Source organism: Bubalus kerabau, chromosome 6 (assembly GCF_029407905.1).
Source record: "Bubalus kerabau isolate K-KA32 ecotype Philippines breed swamp buffalo chromosome 6, PCC_UOA_SB_1v2, whole genome shotgun sequence".
NCBI lineage: Eukaryota > Metazoa > Chordata > Mammalia > Artiodactyla > Bovidae > Bubalus > Bubalus kerabau.
The window spans coordinates 113,477,571-113,497,203 of NC_073629.1; the positions used below are offsets into that span (position 1 = coordinate 113,477,571).

The 19,633-nt window shown below is 48.8% G+C and overlaps 1 protein-coding gene across 2 annotated transcripts in view; it reads left to right on the plus strand.

Annotated features, from left to right (window-relative positions):
- INPP5D (inositol polyphosphate-5-phosphatase D) overlaps positions 1-19,633 on the plus strand; it is a 136,428-nt gene that overhangs the window by 52,899 nt on the left and 63,896 nt on the right. For both annotated transcript variants that reach the window (XM_055586490.1, XM_055586491.1), the window contains exons 3-5: positions 5,524-5,674; positions 7,861-8,035; positions 12,245-12,385. In XM_055586490.1, coding sequence (XP_055442465.1) covers positions 5,524-5,674; positions 7,861-8,035; positions 12,245-12,385 — 467 coding nt within the window. The remainder of the gene's footprint in view (positions 1-5,523; positions 5,675-7,860; positions 8,036-12,244; positions 12,386-19,633) is intronic.

A 19,633-nucleotide genomic window follows, 5' to 3' on the forward strand; every position in this document is an offset into this window, starting at 1 on the left:
TCTGAGGCCTCCATCACCCTTCCAGCCTCCTCCGGCCGAGGGTATCCTCACCAGGAAAACAAATGCTCATGACACCAGCCACCCACACCCCTCCCTGCCATTCTCCTCACAGCAGACAAATGGGGCTGTTTCCCCACTTAAGATCTTTCTAGAGACTCTCCTGGACTTCCCAGGTGGCGTTAGTGGTAAAGAACCTGCATGCCTAATGCCAGAGACTTAAGAGACACAAGTTCAATCCCTGGCTCGGGAAGATCGCCTGCAGGAAGGCACAGCAACCCACTCCAGGATTCTTGCCCGGAGATTCCAATGGACAGGGCAGCCTGGTGGGATACAGTCCATAGAGTCACAGAGAGTTGGACGTGACTGAGTACAGCAGAGCACAGAGACTTCCCTACGGACTTAAAAGAAACACTTTGCTGCAGTGAGGTAATGAGCAAATCCCCTCTCCCACCCCACTTCTTAACATTTTCCCATTATTTGTAAAATTTCCACAATGTTTGTATAGCCTTTTCATTTTAAAATGAAGGTGCCAGACTCTTCCTGACTCCCTGGTTGGCTTCCTCCTGGGGTGGGGCAGGGGTTGGTGGGGCTCGCCTCCTTTCAGTTCCCCACTTAGAGGCAGCAGACAGTGTGAGGTTAAAATTATCTTCTGGGAAAGTTCAGCCTGCCCAGTGCTCCGGCCTCCCTGCCCTGCTCCCCCTCCATCTGTACCACGCCTGAAAGTCAGAGCGCAAGAATTGGTTCCAGGGACAAAGCCTTTCTCAGAGGCTGCAGCCACGAGCCACCCACAGTCTGGACATCCGCTGCCCTTTGTTTTAAAGACCCTGGTGGCCTGGGTGGTGGAGGGCATCCCCCATGCTCTGCACCTCCCCAGAAGTATTGTACGTGGGTACGCACAGGTGCCAAGCCATAGGGTGAAGGGACCTCTCCCGGCCAGGCCCAGCTCAGTAAGCCACACTTCTGTGTCTCCAGCTAGAGCTTTTCAACCATGAGGTTGGTTTTAGGCAAGGCACACATCTCCCCGAACAGGGCTAGGGCCTGTTATTACCCTTGCAAGGCACTTGGGCAACCATGTAAGGCTGAGCCAAGCAGAGTCCCTCTCTTCCAAAAACTCATCAGCTTGTAGAGGGAGCAGGCCCGGCTGGGCTTGGTGAGTCACTGTCGCTGATCCTGAAACGATCTTGCTGGAAATCACCTGGAAACTTCCATAGACCTGGAAAGGGGAGGTGAGAAATCACTCAGGTGCTTTGTCTCTGGATCTGAACTAACCGTGTGTGTGGTTTTTTTTCCCTTCTGCATCACTTTTGGTGATGAAAGTCATGTCCATTTAGTCGATCCCAGAGGGCTGCCTGTTCTTTGCCCCGCACGTCGTGAATGAAAAGCCAACTTACCGTAGGAATTGCTGCTCTGGGCTTTTTCAGATCACGCTGTCTGCTCTGTGTGCTAGGAGTCTGCTCCAGAGAGAAGGCATTTGTATTTGTTCGTGGAGCAAGGGCTGTCATGGAGCAGAAATCCCCCATCTCTAACTGCACAGGGCAGCGTCCGCAGTGCTCCGCTAGCGTAAACCTTCAGGGTTTCCTTCTCTGTTTCAAAATGACTTGGGGGATCTCTACAGGAAGGCAGCGGCTGCGGAATGAGGAAGGCAGTCTGGCGGCTGTTAGGGACCCAGGGAGGGCCCTGCCCCAGAAGCCTGGCCGGTCCCCCTCCCGCTGCGGGGTTTGCCATTGCCCGCAGGACTCCAGAGCCCTGCCTTCCCGCCGCTTCCTGGGCGTCTTGTCACCCGGGCTCTGTGTGCGGCTGCTGGCTGCATTCAAGCCCAGACGCCTCCGAGTCTCCTGGTTTCCTGTTGGGTTGGGCAAATGCCATGCACAGCTGGGTGATGGAGGGCGGGGGACCTTCCGCCCCCATTCCTTCCCTGTAGGGCCTGGGCGTTGGCTTCACAGAGGCTTCAGCTCCTGTGCCGGCAGCCTCTTTGGGTCCCGAGTCCACCCTCCCCCGTGGTTGGTCCAGGGTGAACACTGATGCCTCACTTCACTGGTGGTGGAGGGCCGCACCCCCTCTTATTGGTATTCTACACCCCGTCCACTAAATTCTTCCCAAGCCCCCCAGCTGAATGTGGCATCTGTTTCCTGCCTGGCTCTGACGATACACTCAACAACCTCGCAGACAGACGTTTTGCATAAAATTGTTGAAAAGGCATCACTTTGGGGGGATCAGTTTGGGGGAGCAGTGTAAAGGGAGGAAGTGCTCCCCTGCTACCTCCACTCCCCCAGCCATTTCTCCGTACCTCCTCCCAGGCCCACTGAGAGCCGTCTCTGCCCCTTTCTCCCCCTGAATGTCCATCCTGACCCCGGTACTGCAAGTCCGTCCAAGCAGTAATCGCCAAGCATCCCTGCCCTGACAGTCCGGCCCTGCAGCTCCATCTGGGGACATGACAGCAAGCAGACCCTGTCCCCGACAATGGGCTGCACCACAGGCAGGCACATATGAACTTGACCAGGCACCAGTTCCCCACGGTCAAGGCACTGTCCACTTGGAAGCCCTGACTCCCAATGTCGGCTTTGATTGGCCCTCATCCTGCCTCAATGGAGGGCCTTTCTCAGCCCAGCGCAGGCGTGAGAAGGCCATGGCTGGGCTGCTCCTTCCTGGGCACACGGAGCCTCCGACCCCCATGTCCGGACCCCCCTGAATGAGCCTGGTCAGCTCAGGAGCCGCCACAACTCTGGGCACCCTGACCTTTCTCTCCTCCGGCTCCTCTTGAATGTGCTTTGAACCTCAGCTTTCAAGGAGTGTCTGCAAAGCGCTTCAAGTCTCAGTGCCAATGACGGAGACTTATGAGGACATTTTCTCAGGGACATCTCCCCCAGGGAGCCCTGTGGCCCCGCCGGCGTCCTGCCTTCACCATTTCTTCTGCGTCCCTGTGTCTGTGTCCACCTGCTCAGACAGCCTGCTCCCTCCCCACTGACCCATGCGTGCACAGCAAGTCTGTGCTTTGGGGTCGTCTGCTGCCTGCAGACCCTTAGGTGCCTGAGGCTTGCCCTTGCTGCTCCCCTCCCGGGAGCTGCGATACAACATACACAGGAAGGAGACCCTCCACAAGCTCCGCCTTCCTGGAGATTGGACTCTTTCTCTACCTTCCTGGGAACCTGGGCCACCTGGGCGGCCAGCAGCCCATGTTCACCAGGCCCTGGCTCCCTGGCCTCTGTGTTCAGTCCTAGCACAAGCAGGGCCCCAGTGTCTCTCTCTCACCAACAGCACTCCCCACTCACTGGATCCATAGTGTTTAGGTGAATTTTAGAGTCTTCTGTTCTTCTGCAGGCTCCCCTGGTGGCCGAAGCAGTAAAGAATCTGTTTGCAATGTGGGACACTGGGGTTCGATCTCTGGTTGGGAAGATCCGCTGGAGAAGGAAATGGCTACCCACTACAGTATACTTGCCTGGAAAATCGCATGGACAGAGGAGCCTAGCAGGTTATAGTCCATGCGGTCGCAAAGAGTCAGACAAAACTGAGCAACTAACACACACACACACACACACAACTGTTCTTCTGCACACTTAGTATCCAGCGTATTTCATCATTTCTAAAGTGCTTGTCACGTAAACATCTCTGAAGTCAACTGTGCCCACAGAATGATGGTGTATCTTGTTTTATGCTTTAGCTGTTAGCAGTACATAAAATAATACGTGTCTTAGCATCGGGGCATCTAATTCCCACAGTTCATGTGCTGTCTCAGATACACATTCCCCAGACATCCTCCAGCTAAGAACCCTTTTCCAGACTCACACATGAGTCATTTCACCTTGACTTTCTTTGATATTTCACATCCTCTTTCCATATGCCTAATGGCTTGTCATCCATTAGCTGTAAAGTCTTTAACAGGATGACACCTGTCAGGACTGCTGTAACTGAATCGAGTTCATTGACCCTGTGTCGTGTCAAATTATTTTTGTTATGCCTCTCATTTTGGGTTTTGAACCTATTTAGGTTACTTTTTAGGCAGCCTGGCTGCCGCTGCTGAGATCTCTCTGGTTCGATGATGCTCAAAAGAAATTGCTTTATTGTGGGGCTTTCTGAAAGCAACGGAATTTATTGAAAATAATCAAAACACCCTTTTGTTAAACTCTTCATTAATTTACTCAGTAGCTTAAGCCACATACTCAAACACACTGATGTGCCCTCACATATAGATTTATACATGTATGCATTGTACTACACACACAAATACATGTGGAGAGAGAGGGAGAGGCCAAAGTGGAGCCTGAGGAAAGGGGAGAGACAGAAGTGGAATCTGTTCTGTCTCTCCCCTTTCCTCAGGCTCCACATTGGCCTCTCCGTCTCTCTGAGGAGAGCAAACACCTCTCCATCACGACTTGGGGTTACCACCAGGAGCAGGGCTCAAGGACAGGTCCTGGCCCATTTCTGGATGTCTTCCCTCCCTTACACTGTCCACTTTGCCCTCTGTGTGTTGGTGGGGGGAGGCAGTCTTCTGGGTTTTTGGCTGGGCCAGTGGGGAGACAGTGGTGCAAATTCCTTGGGATGGAACACCAAGGGGAAGTGGATCAGGGAACTGATCAGGGAGGATGGGCAGGACGTTGGGGCATGCTGGGTTAGGAGCCGTAGGGTACAGCATCCAGGAGACCCTAAATATCCTGCTTGCAGTTCTTCATCCTGCCCGGCTACCTGATCACCCAGGGAGGGTAATCACCGAGGTGGCACCTTCGTGTGGGCGGGGCTCCGCAGGGGCGGGGGCTCCGCAGGGGCGGGGCCTCGGTGGGAGACACCGGCTGCCTCCGAACTTGAGTTTCCAGCTGGAGCCATTGAGCAAGAGATAAGGAGACCTGGCCCCAGGGCATTTGAACAACCCAGAATTACCCTCCCTTGGCCCTGTCATTAGCAACAGAGATACAAATCAGGGAAGATTTTTGTGCTGCCTTGACCATTTTCTGAGTTTTGGTAAAACAGAATCATGTGGAAAATGAAAAACATAAAAATAAAACAATTGCTAAAATAAATTTTTCCCGTATTTAAAAATTAAAGCTCTTGGGGGAGGAGGGTTAATAACTCCCCCTACCAAACACACACCCACCCACACACACACACACACACACACACACAAATATACAATAGTCTAGAAAAACTATTCTAAACTATTGAAAATGTGTCTCTTGGGGTTGTGGGACTACAGATGATTTATTTAATTATATATTTAAGATTTTTTCCATAAAGAAAATGCATTATTTCTGCAACGTAATACTTTCTAGAAGAAAAGTGTTTTTTTAAACCGAAAGAAAAAAAAAATTTTTTTAACTGTTCTATTTGTGCCTTTTGCAGACTGGCTGTTAGGGGCTGCTGGTTGCAGCTGTGAGGGTGTGGGCATGGTGGCCAGGCCCTGTGTGGGAGCCCAGGACTTTTTCTGGATTGTGGTCACTCCCTGGGTCTTGTCGGTCTCCGCTGCAGGTGGCCTTTGTGGTTGGCTGGTGTTCCAGTCAGTTCAATGTGCTTCTGTTTGGGATTTGTCCTCAGGCGTCCGAAGGCGTCCCCATGAGATTCTTCACCAAGCTGGACCAGCTCATCGAGTTTTACAAGAAGGAAAACATGGGTTTGGTGACCCACCTGCAGTATCCTGTGCCCCTGGAGGAGGAGGACACGGGAGATGAGCCAGAAGAGGAGACAGGTAGGAAAGGACGGAGGGAAAGTGCCTTGGGTCCCTGCCATCTGAGTCCCGTGGTTAAGTTCTGGGGTATTTCTCCCACTTCAAGTGCCTGTAGATTAGGTGGGTCTGGTTATCAGAGGGAGTGACACGGTGGTTAAAGACCTGCTAGGAACAAAGGCTCTGGGGTCAGACAGACCTAGGTCAAACTTCCTGCTCCCCATCTTCTTAGCTGTGTGACCTCAGATGAATTACTTAACCTCTCCAAACCACAGACCTCTCTTAAAGAGACACTAAAAATCATGTCTACCTCTCGCTGTCATCAAATGAGTCAATGTAGATCCCAGAGCCTAGTACACAGTAAACACTCAATGTTGTTAAAATCATTGTCAAAATAATTAGCTGAATTTTGCTGGAAAGAGGAGGGAGGAAGAGATCATTGCACCAAACTGGAAGGATGAGAAAGGTGTTTCATGAGAGTATCATTAAAACAAAACAAAACAAAGGTACAGCCCCTGAAAGGTATCTGAGATCAGTCCTGCTGCTTTAGCAGTGGAAGGACAGACGCACAGGCAAGAGTCGGACAGAGAGAGGCAGTGCAGCCAGGGAGCCACCCTTCTCTTCCCTCAAATGTTCAGGTCCTAAAAGAAACCCCTGAGATACATAACTGAGACTCTCAACCGGCCACGGCTCCCCCTAAGTCCCAGGTCCCAGGGCCTGGAACCAACAAGACCCTTAGGGGTCTCCCCTCAAGGACAGACGAGACCAGAGGTGCCGAGGTCCCCGGCCTGGCTCCTCCTGTGTCCGGCTGCTCCCAGCCGTCCATGGGGCGTCCTTCCCCCCGCCTCTGCGGGCCAGCTTTCCATTACCTCCCTGGAGACCCACCTCGAGCAATTGCACAACGCCTGGGCGGCCTCACCAGAGGGCCAGCTCTGAATAGCCACCTGCTCCTGGAGTGAGGCCCAGCCAGAGTGTGTTCAAAGGTGCTCAGGTCTGCAGGAGCTGAGGGGAACAGCTCACAGGCTGAGGCAGCCGTGTCCCTTCTCGCCTCCCCCGGCCCAGGAAGAGGTGCCCTCGGCTGTGACATAGCCAGAGATGACACGTCCACCGTGAGTCTGGGGCCAGGGCTGTGCCCGGGGCTGCGTGGTGTCACCCAGCGGTACCCAGGAGTCCAGGCTGGGCCTTGACACGGAGATGCCATCCTGCTGAAATGCCCTCTGCATTCCTTCTCACACACCACCCCATTTCTTCCCCTCTGGGCATGGTGGTCTAGAAAAAGGCCCCAACACTAGAAAAAGGCCTCCCTGAAAGAACTGGAAAGAGAAGCACAATCTCACTATGGCCGGCTTCCCTTCCCCAAGCAAGGCCCTGTTGTTGGCTTGAAGTGGAGCCTCCCCACCCCCACCCCACTCTCCCTCCCCCACCCCACCCCTCCCCCAACCCCGCCCCCGACAGTCCAGTCCAAGGTGTCAGTCCCTGGGGGAGGTCTGTGGCCAGGCCCGTGGGGGTAGCCATTCTGTGTAGGGAGAGCCTGGGACCAGATGTCACAGGCCCCAGGGGCTCAGGACTCACCCCTCCCCCCAATCTCTGCTACATGCAGGATGGAAGTTTTCCCCGGTGAGTGGGCAGGAGCCCCATCTCCCAAGCCGAGTCTGGTCACTTGGGTGGAGGGAGCCCCTCCCTCTCTTCCATTGTCTCTGAGCGTCTGGAGGGATAGAGAAAGAAGGATGGAGATTGGAAAGTCCAGAGCAAAGGGGGCCTGGGTGGGAGTGTGGCTGGAGCCTGCCTGCTCCCCGCCCCGCTCCTCCCGTGATGGGCACCCAGCGTCAGCTGGTCCAGGGCCCCTGCTCTGCCCCACAGCCGGCTGTCCTGCTGAGCCGCTCACCATCCAAGGCCAGCAGCCCATCCTGGCACGGCCACCTTATCCCAGTGGGTGTTTGCAGAGCATCTCAATGGGACTCACTCTGTGCTGAGCCCCGGGTCAGAGACCACCAAGACCTGTCCTTGGTCAGCTCCCCCAGAGTCAGCTGGCAAGGAAGCAAGGATGGAAAGGGACAGAGTGGGCATAGGCGGGTCTGTGGCTGGGCGCCTGGCCTGGACCCCACGTGACGGGAGGGCGGGGAGATCACCAACAGAGGGCGTCGGGGGGTGGAGATGCTGAGGGAGGGTGCACTCAGCCCAGACGGCTCTCCTGTTCTTGTCTTGGGTAGAAGGGGCCGTGTCTCCACCCGAGTTGCCACCCAGAAACATCATCCCTTTACCTGTGGGGCCATGCGAGGCTAAGGAGGCCCCTGCTTCCATGGAGAACGCTCGAGCCGCCGAGGTTGGCCGGCCGAGCCTCTCGGAGACGTTGTTCCAGAGACTGCAGACCATGGACACCAGTGGGTGAGTCTCCACCTGGCGGGCCCCACGACACCCAGACAGCTCACCCTGTGCTTCCCTCCTGGGGGTGCCCCTTCCACCCCAGGACAGGGTGTCATGGAGCCCACTGGCCTCCCAATGGTGGGTCTCTAGTTCTCAGGGTGGCTCTGACCGAATGGGCACTGAATGGCCCTGCCCAGATGCTCCGTGTCCACCAGGCCCCAGGGCAGGAGCTGATTCTGGAATGATGGACGATTCTCTGCTGCAAATGGCATGGGCCTGCTCCAGACTCAGGGGCCTAGGCTGTGATTCCCTGGCCGGGGCCTCCCATGAACTCACATGACATCTATTCCCATCCCAAACACCTCTCCCTGATTCAGATGGTCCCAGCAGAAGAGATGCCTGCACTGCAGCCTGGACCTGCTCTGGGCCTTGTGCAAAGGTGGCCACCATCCTTGTCACCAGGAAGTGGGCCACAGCAACCGTCCATGGGTGGTGTGAACTGTGAGGTCTGCACAGCGTACTGCTCCTTTCTTTGTGGTGGAAAGTGTTATGGAAAGTGGAAAGTGTTCAGTCATGTCAGACTCTTTGCGACCCCATGGACTGTAGCCCGCCAGGCTCCTCTGTCCATGGGATTCTCCAGGCAAGAATATTGGAGTGGGTTGCCATGCCCTCCTCCAGGGGATCTTCCTGACCCAGGGATCAAATCCAGGCCTCCTGCATTGCAGGCAGATTCTTTACCATCTGAGCCACCAGGGAAGCCTGTGTGGTGGAAGGTGTGAGATGCAATCCTTTTACCAGTTTGTTTCACTTGCCTTGATCCAGGGTTCTCAGGATCTGGCCCCATGGATGGCACCAGACTGGTCCATGTCAGTGAGGTCCCACAGCTCCTTTGCCCCCTTGGCAGGCTCGGGCTGGATGATGCGAGGTGTTCCCAGTATTGCCTGGGAAGGGTGTTGGTTATTTTGCCAATCAGAGGCCCTGACTTTAGCACAGGCCAAAGGATGGCTTCTGCAGGGAAGACTCTCTCTGAGGGGAACTGTGTCCCCAACACCCACTACGTCACCTGCTTCGAGTCAGAGCTCCTAGATCTGTGTTCAGTGAGTGAATTAGCACACAGTCATTTCCACGTGTTAATCATTTCAAAACATTTATTTTGTTTCCTTATGAGAAAAAGTCCCCCCAAATAATATCCTATTGGCAGGGCTCATGCAACATCTCCAACTTGAAAGCTTCATTTATGACACCCAGGACTGCTCCCCTGCCATCTGATTTGGCAAAATACAAAGGGAAGGCCTGAAGGAACGCACAAGCTGCTGGTTGCTAAGATACCTGGTGTTTTCCTATTTCCACCTTGACACATCCTCTAGTTCTTCTTCAGGCCTACCAGGCTATAGTCTCTGCACCCTCCTGGAATTCCTCGCTCTGTTTACCAAGAAGCTAAATATGCTCTAAATATGTTGATTCATTATCACAATCCTCCTGATATATGTGTCTGCATAATAAATACTTATTAAAAGAGTCCATGCAGAGCCCATTGTTTTAGTTTCCTTGAGGCTCTGTTTCTTGGAGGTTTTAGGTGCCAAATGCAGTGCAGTCCCTGAGGAAATAGGCAAAGATGCTCAATGGTGTCCCTGCTGCCCAGCTCCTCCTGAATCTTCGTGTGTTCTTCTAGCTGTATCTCCTATCAGTCCCTCCTCTCTAGGGATATGTCTTCTTGAGGGACTCAGGGCCCTGTGGGGCAGGATGAAGTGTTCAGCCAGACCTCCACGCAGCTCCTGAGATGGGGCGGAGGGGCCAGCTGAGGGCCAGTGAGCCCAGGAGGTGGCCCTCTACGATGTGTTGTTGTTGTTAGTTGCTAAGTCCTGTTCGACTCTTTTGTGACCCTTTTGTGACAGTCCACGTGGACTGTAGACTGTCAGGCTCCTCTGTCCTTGGGATTTCCCAGGCCAAAATACTGGAGTGGGTTCCCATTTCCTTCTCCAGGGGATCCTCCCGGCCCAGGAATCGAGCTAATGTCTCCTGCATTGCAGGCAGATTCTTTACCACTGAACCAACTAGGAAGCCCTCTTTGGTGTGACTTCTCAGTTAACAGACAGCCTTGGAACTTGCCTAAAACTTCTGCTTAGAGATGGGCGTGTGCAGGTAGAACACACAGGAGGGATCATGGTGCCTGCCCTCAGTTCTCTTCTGGGCACGAAAAACTAAGATTCTGCCTTGTGGTTGCAAGTTAGTCTATGTTGCTTGTGAAATAAATACCTTTGTACACAGAGGACTGCCTTTAGATTATTCTTAATTATAAGACAAACTACACAGTCTTTTGTGCAAACTAATTCAATCTAATCAGTTAGATCATAGTTAATACAAGGTTTGGTTTGTGGTTTAGTCACTAAGTCGTGTCCGACTCTTGTGACCCCATGGATTGTAGCCTGCCAGGCTCCTCTGTCCATGGGATTCTCCAGGCAAGAATACTGCAGTGGGTTGCCATTTCCTTCTCCAGGGGATCTTCCCGACCCAGGAATCGAACTCAGGTCTCCTGCACTGCAGGCAGATTCTTTACCAATTGGGCTATGAGGGAAGCCTGACTACTGAGTAAAATCAACTTTCTCTGATAAACAGAGTCTACATCTTTATGTCAACACTTTTTGACAGGATTTTTAACAGACATAACTTCCTAAAGCAAATACTGATGATCTCAAAGTTACAAGTCAACAGGCATGAAAACTGTTAAAGTCTTAATGCTATAGGAGAGATTTTTCCTTTTTAGTAAACCAGACTGAGGCAGAAACTGGATCAAGACTCAGAATGAGTATAGATTAAACTTAAATATTATGAAGACTGGTATGTGAATAGTTACTAACTTAAACTAAATAAGTCAAAATGGCTAATCCACATCTTTTCAATCTTAAGAGCAACAACCTTTCATTCTTTCCAGGATCCTACAGAAAAAAAAAAAAAAAACTATAACCTCTAGTCTCACCTTGATTGCATGTCAAGGCTGGAGCACAGCTATTTAAGGCTTGTATGAATTTTTTCACACATGTAAATCGACGTCCTTAAGCCCCTCCCCCACCCCCACTCCATTTCCTTGGTTGTGGAATAGGAATAATAGTAATATCTGCCTCATAACATTGATTTGAGGATTAAAGGAGAAAATGAGGGACTTCCCTGGTGCTCCAGTGGCTAAGACTATGTGCTACCAATGCAGAGGGCCCAGGTTCGATCCGTGGTCAGGGAACTAGATCCCACATACTGCACCTAAGAACCCACGTGCCAAAAGTAAAGATCCCGAGTGCTGCAACTAAGACCTGGCATAGCCAGATAAATATATAAATGTTTTTTAAAAAAGGAAAATGAACATAACATGGTAAACAGAGTGACTAGTATGGTATGTTCAGGGCATACTTGCTCTGATTACAATGTTCATTATTATAGGAACAAAAATTCAATTTTTAAAAATTATCCAGAAAAAAAAACTAGTGCTGGGAGATGGAATGTAAACGTGTGATCAGCCTCGGGGGTGGCCCTGGTGCGATGAGGCCTGGGCTCTGCCTCTGCTGGGCTGTCCTGTGCAAGGATGGGTCCTGACTCAGGCCCATGTGCTTCATCCAGAAGCTGAAAGGGACTGGACCAGACGGGAGCAGGGGTTGGAGCTGTGAAGGCCCAGCACCTAGGCTATCACACTACCATACCCCCAGCCCCATCACTCATCACAGAGACTTCCCCTCAGAGCCTCAGATGACCGGGAACCTCCTTGACACAGAGCTCCAAGTGGCCTTTGGCCATGACCTTGGGAATTGGTCTCTGAGCTGGAGCTATTTGCCTTCTGTAGACTAGAGCATCCCTCAGCCCTTAGAGTCTGTCTTTAGGAATAGATGAAGCAGGAAAGCAAGTCCTCTGTACATTTTCAGAGCTCTTCTGTCTCCTTGTCAAAGGATAGAGATTCCTATCCCCAGCCAGTAGAGTATGGCTCCCTTCCACGTACCAGAAAAGCCTTTATGGGTGGGTTAAGAGGGAGCCTGCTGTATGGGCCCTTTATGCTTGTCTGACCTGTTTTCCATCCCTTCACTGAGACCCAGGGAGCCTGTCCAGGTGCAGGAAACGGTTCTCCTGGAGGCATGTCTCAGCTGCAGGCTCTGAGAATACAGAGTTCTTCTTCTACCTGTTACTGTTGGTGTCTATGGCTAAAGGAACAGAAAAAACATGTTGTCATTTCTACTTTTTTCCCCTTAGGATTCCAGAAGAGCATCTGAAAGCCATCCAAGATTATTTAAGCACTCAGCTCTCCCTGGACTCTGATTTTGTCAAGTCGGGCTCCAGCAGTCTCCCTCACCTGAAGAAACTGACCGCGCTCCTCTGCAAAGAGCTCTATGGGTAATGGCTGCCCAGTGGGGGTGGGAGGGGGGCGGACAGCGGCCCAGGAACCAGCTCATTAGGGTGATCCCCGCACTTGGCTCAGCTGTCACTTGGGATAATTGAGCAGTCGGTAGGACTTAGAAATCTGTGGTTGCTGGAGGTTTTGTTTTCATGGTATTTGAACTTGGTGGTGCCTGCGTTTAAAAAAAAAGAAAGAAAGTTAATTTGAGGCCAGTTGCCATGGGAAGGGTGGGCGGAAGTACACCGCCAGCCCTTCCGCACTTGCTCAGGATGCGGGGGTTAAGGCTTTCGCTGCTTCTTGTCCTTCTTGCTGCAGCCAGCACATTTGATAAGCACATAAGATCACCAAGGGGAGATAAATTAAAGTCAGCCCTTTACTGTGTGGGTGGCGATGGCCCAAGATTGCAGTGGCGGCAGGTTTTTAAAGTGAGCCGATTCGCCAAAATGCCAGTGTTCTGCGAGTGAATTCACTGAAGGACGGATTGGTGAAAACTCCAATTCCTTTCCGTGTTTTAGTTTCATTACCATTAAAATTAACAGGGGAGGAAGGGAAGCCTGGCATGCTGCCATCCGTGGGGGTCAGAGTCAGACACAAATAGCAACTGAAAAAACAAAAATTTCTTAATTATTGGGAACAAAATTAAGACTGATATGCTATCTGAAGAACTGACCAAAAAATTACTTTAAATACTTGAAAAAATGGACAATAACATTTTAAAGCTTCTGAAAGAAATTACAAAGACCCAAAACAATCCCATGGCAAATGAAAGGTCAGCATTTTGGTTGGAAAAACAGCATTTCATGGGAGTGAGGTTTTATCAGCCTCTACTTTGTGTTTTATTACATAAACATCAGTTTCAAAATTCTTTTGTCAATTTCTCTGGTGCCCTATCTATCTTCACTTAGTTAATATGCAAAAAAGAATCTTTCATCATCAGTAATCAAATTGAGCCTTCCTTTTAAAGGCTCTTAAAAGCACAATCGGTACATTTGGTAAATTCAGCAAATAATTTCTTTGACAAATTGAGCACTCATCAAATTGCCCGGTCAGGTTTCATTTCAATGAATTGGCTTTCAACTAATGCAGTTTCAGCCTTTGGACCCACAGCCATCATTTTTGTAGATTTCCACGGAAAGCTATGTCTCCATCTGATGCTGTTGTTATAAATTGTTTATTACTAGGAAACACACACACACACACACACACACACACACGGCACTTCCTTTCTAAGAAGCACGATTTCATGATGGCTGGTAGCAAGCTTGTATTTCTGCTCCAGTGGAGATCCTGTCCTTGGCTGCTTCCTTGTCCAGGAGGAGCTGTGCCTTTCAGTGTCTCCATAAGCTTCATGTAGCCACCCAGCACCTTTGCCCAACACTGCTGTGCTCCCTGGGCTTTCCTAGAATCTAGGTCACCTCACCCTTGTGGTGCCAGCAGCTTCCTCAACTCGGCTAGCTCTCTAGGTTTCCACTCCTTTATTTACTGGAGAGTTAACTTCGAGTTAGAAGCAGAGACACTGTGATGTCCTAAATCCTGTACCTCCACTTGTTTGTCTTCGCTTCATAGGCAAAGTGATAGTCAGGCTCGGAGATGCAATTAGGGATGGAATTTTAGAAAATCTGAGGAACCAGGTGGCACTATGGTGAGAATCCATCTGCCAGTGCAGGAGACACAAGAGGTGTGGGTTCAATCCCTGGTTGGAGAATATCCCCTGGAGGAAGAAATAGCAACCCATTCCAGTATTCTTGCCTGGGAAATCCCATGGACAGAGGAGCCTGGAGGGCTACAGTCCACGGGGTTGCAAAGAATCAGACACAACTGAGCGGCTAAACAACAACAACCCGTGTGCTATCTGGCAACACTGGCAGGAACCGCATCACGCAGGCCTTCCAAGGCCAGGTCGAGATTTTCAGCATGGCGCTGTAATCTGAGTCAGGGCTTTGGAGACTGGATCTTAGGAGGCAGACCGAAAGCAGCAGACAGCTGGGAGCTGCTGTGATGTAAGGCTGGCCCACAAGAAAGGAAGTCAGAGGAGGCAGGGATTTGCTTTGCATTCTGCCAACTCCTGGGCTTGGACAGTGCCTGGATACAGGAACAGCTGATAGATATTAGTTAAATGACCTGATGGTTGGGAAAATGTGGGCGCTGAGAGCTGGTGTGCCCTGGGCGGGTATGGATTGGTGGAGCTGGAAGATGGATGTAGGGTCAGGGGAAGGCCAATCAAGGGTCATCCCTAGATTTTTGGTGCAAGAAGCTGAGTGATGGGTGATGGCAGTTACTCAGATGGGGAAAGTCAAGGAGGAAAGGGTCGAGGAGGATCATCTTTGTCTGAACTGCCATTGGCTTGAGGCACTGTTAGACATCAATCAATCAAGGACTTAGTTCTAGAAGTTAGGTCCCAGGAGACCTCAGGGGTAAGGGTATATACATCTGGGAGTCATTGGCATGCAGTGGGCACTTGAAGCTAGGAAACACATGGGGTAGGTCCTCGCAGCTGGGAGTGCACGCGGAGGGGAAGAGGGCAGGGGCAGATACTGAGGTGGGTGGAGGAGAAGGACCTGGAACCAGGGGCTGAGGATGGAGCCTCAGGTAGCAGGTTTGTCTGCTCAGACCACCCGGCCCAACACAGACACCGGGGTGAGGATGGGAAGGTCACAGAAAACTAAGGAGCGAGAAACAGTGCAAGAGCCTCCCCGGCAAAAATGCCATTGCGATGCCATTGCCTGCAGCTGAAAGAGCCTCCGCAAACAAAGGCCCTAGGGAGATTCGTAACCCTAAGTTAGATCATCTGGAACCAGACAGAAACTTTTGCAGAGAAAGAGAGCAAAAAGTTAAGTCTCCAGAGTCTGGAAATGCTTGATAACTCCTGAAATGGAGAAACAAGAAGAATCATAAGTGGGATTTTAAAATAACAGGTCAAAGTGTGGGAGAGGGTGTTTTATCAGTTAAGTAAGGATTTTAATAAAGAAACCAACCAACCAGACAAAAATACCTCATCATCATTATAACTGCTTCTTTGGAGGCCATAAAATAAACCCACAGTTCTCAAAGCAAATTTATAAAACAAATCACAAAACAGAGCAGTGTCAGGGAAGCATACACACACACACACACACACACACACACACACACATATATATAACAAGGGAGAACTAGATAAGCACCTGCAAAGAATGTGTGGTTAAAAAAACAATAGTCTTTGGAAAGAAGGCATAGAGATTCAACTTATAGCTGGTAGGGCAGGCTCTCCAAGAAGCAGGGAAAAAATGATGCTTATCTGATAACTAAATATATTTTTTAAAAGAAGTTTTCAGGCTTATAAAGGAGCTAAATCCAGGTATTGAGAAGCCTTATAATGATCCAGTCACACAGCAACCAAACAGGAGTACTGTAACCTCTTTTTACAGTCTTCTAAGCCACTAGCAACGGCACCCCACTCCAGTACTCCTGCCTGGAAAATCCCATGGACGGAGGAGCCTGGTGGGCTGCAGTCCATGGGATCGCGAAGAGTCGGACACGACTGAGCGACTTCACTTTCACTTTTCACTTTCATGCATTGGAGGAGGAAATGGCAACCCACTCCAGTGTTCTTGCCTGGAGAATCCCAGGGACGGGGGAGCCTGGTGGGCTGCTGTCTATGGGATCGCACAGAGTCGGACACGACTGAAGTGACTTAGCAGCAGCAGCAGCAGCAAGCCACTAGCAAAAATGAATTCAGAAAGTAATTACGAATAGCACCATTACTTTTCAAAATTACGATACTTAATATTTTTCAAACTCTTTGATGACATGATAAAAATGCTGAAGCAGCATCTCCAAGAAGACTACTTATTTCTCCTTGGGATTAACTCAACATAGATATCCTTCAAAAGCCTAAGGAGTCTTCGCCGATTTAAAAAAATTGGTAAAAATGTACTAATCACATGCCTTCCCTTCAAAAAGTTTCCAAGAATTTTTTTCCAGAAATGTTAGTGTGCTGGTGATCCTAAAAATAAGAACCCAGCAGCCTACTGAGCAGCTGGATATGAATACACCCAAAACAGAAGTGTCCATTCTGTGTTCCCAGAACACAGAATGATGATGAAAATAGAGATAACAAAACTAGCCACAACCATCTGGGTGCTTTTAGACCATCTCCTAAATCACAGTTGAATTAAGGAAGGCACTTCATGCAATGATAGCCTGCCTGGCAGAGGTTTGGGAACCCAGAGGAATCAAGCCTCTGTATATCAGAACTCTAGTTCTGATATACAGAGTGTTTGCAGCCAAAACACTACTTGGAGGAAAAGCCAAAGATTTAAATGCTCTGTTACAGAAACGGGGTGGGGGTAGAATGATAAGTGAAACACACAAACTTAATCCAGGCTCTCAGTCTCCTGAAGGCATCATGGGCCACATCCTGATTGCATAGATATTGCCACAGTCAAGCAAAGTACTGGAAACAGTCATCTGTTCAATATTTGTGAGTAAAGATTGAATGTGTGCCAACTATGAGCCAGGGCTTCCCAGGCGGCGCTAGTGGTAAAGAACTCACCTGCCAATGCAGGAGACATAGAGACTTGGATTCGATTCCTGGGTTGGTAAGATCCCCTGGAGGAGGGCATGGCAACCTACTCCAGTGTTCATGCTTGGAGAAACCCATGGACAGAGGAGCCTGGCGGGCTACGGTCGATAGGGTCGCAAAGAATCACATACGACCGAATTGACATACGCTACCAAGAGCCAGGTACTGTTCCAAGGGCTAGAGATACAGTAGGGAACCAAACAAGGTCTTTAAGAAATCTCTGTTAAGTTAATGAATAGTAACAACAACTGGAAAGTAAAAGAACAAGGGGGAAATAATTTAAAAAAATAATAAATTAAGAAAAAAGTCAAGGAAATTTTTAAAATTAGAAATGTAGGAGATTTAATAATTTGCATTAAAGATTTACAAGTCATAAAGAATACAATAACATAGCTGCAAATCTTCAAATTATAATTAAATGTAATAAATATTTAATGTGAAATATGAAACATAAAAATTACCGTGCATGCTCTACTTTGAACTTTAAACAAGGAATAATAACCATAATTTATAAATTATTCGGGAATGACAAAAATCACCTAATTCAATATTCAAGAAAAGTACAATTCCAAACGGGAAACCTAATCAAGGTAATAGCCTAAAATAATAAACTATATCCAGTTTCACTTATTAATGTAAGTATATAACATGTCAGTAATATTCTAGCAAATATAATTTAGTGGTATGAAAAATGTAGGTTTTATCTAAGAAATCATTCCAAAAGTGAGTCAAAATAAAACATGGTAATTTAGCAGTAGGTTCAGTTCAGTTCAGTCGCTCAGTAGTGTCCAACTCTTTGCGACCCCATGAATCACAGCACGCCAGGCCTCCCTGTCCATCACCAACTTCCAGAGTTCACCCAAACTCATGTGCATTGAGTCAGTGATGCCATCCAGCCATCTCATCCTCTGTCGTTCCCTTCTCCTCCTGCCCCCAATCCCTCCCAGCATCAGGGTCTTTTCCAATGAGTCAACTCTTCGCATGAGGTGGCCAAAGTATTGGAGTTTCAGCCTCAGCGTCAGTCCTTCCAATGCAGTAGGTTAAAAATAAAGAAATCATTTGCATAGGTGTCCGAATAGACCTGATAAAAGTAATTTCTAATTTTTAAAAATCACTTTTAAAAAGGAATAGAGGGATACTTCCTTAATAATGCAATATGTGTCAAATATAAAACCAATTACACTTGACAGGCAAACATTAAAATCGTTCCATAAACATTTTAACAAAAGAAAAAGAAACTGCATGAGAAATTTTTGCTAAAGCAAAAAGAAGCAAAAACTTGGAGAAGAAAAAATTAAGAAAACAACAAAGGATCAGAACACTCTTTGTGAGTCTGCAGATCTGGACTGAGAGAACGTTGGATGTTCTAGCTGGAAACTGAATGGGAATCTTGGGGAAACTGACCATCTCTCTGAGACTAAGGGGGCTTCCCTGGTGGCTCAGCTGGTAAAGAATCCGCCTGCAATGCAGGAGACCTGGGTTCGATCCCTGGGTTGGAAAGATCCCTTGGAGAAGGGAAAGGTTGCCCACTCCAGTATTCTGGCCTGGAGGATTCCATGGACTGTATAGTCCTTGGGGTTGCAAAGAATCAGACACGACTGAGTGACTTTCACTTTCAGAGACCAAGGTGGGCCCAATCTTTACTCCTCATCTTCCCTTGAGCTGGTGACCTGAAACTGAGACAAGCTGAGTCTCAGGGACCCTGCTGATGGTAACTTCCTTGGACAAATCCTTTCTGTATCGTAAGATCAGTGCTCAAGCCTTTCAACTCAAGTCCTTCTGTGTCATTGGTCATTCTGACCCTAACCAACATCTCCAGACATGTCTGAAAGCCAGATTTCTCAAAATTTTACCCAAGTTGGAAATGCAGAGAATAACAGCATTATTCTCAGAAAATTCTAAAGATTCAGTTTGTGTATATGTACTTGTGTGTTTTTAAAATGCCATTTTTAAAAAGGAGAACAGTGAGGGAGATCTGTTTGATGTTAAAACACGTTCCGAATTAGTGCTTTAGAATTTTTTTTTTGGCCTAGAATTCTTTAATGAAGTGATAGTTTAAAGGGAATACCATCATGTGAACTGAGCAGCTCTGGTGGAGGTGGGATAGAAACCAAGAACCCTGTCTGCCCAGCTCTTCCCCCTTTTCCCTGGGCTAGTTACCTCCCCCCACCCAGAGGAGTCCCCAGGATGACCGATGACCGATCAAAGTCAGTAGACTGCAACACCATCCTTGAGCTGTGTCAATGTGTGAACATGGCATTGTCTAGTACATGAGGAGCTCCAGAGTTTTTGTTGAATGAGTGATACAGATTCTGGCAAGAAATTCTATCATATCTGAGATGGGCTTGTGCAAGGAATTAGTTCAAAAGAACTGTGGGAAAAAAAGAGCAAGTGCAGTTGAGTGACAATGAACAGCAATACGGAAAAAGGTGAACTTATTTCCACCACATATTTTAAAAAAAATTTCACATGAAGTAAGGAATTAAAAAGATATGACAACAACCCTCCAAAACCTTGTTTATAACATAGCTTTTAAAAGAGTGGGAAACTGATTTAAATGAGCAACGAATTACTCACAAGTAAATACCAATGACAAATTTTTAACTAAGGTAAGCCAAAAAATTTCCAAAGAAAAGATGAAAAATAGAGCAATAAAAAGCTATAAAGCATTTTATAATAA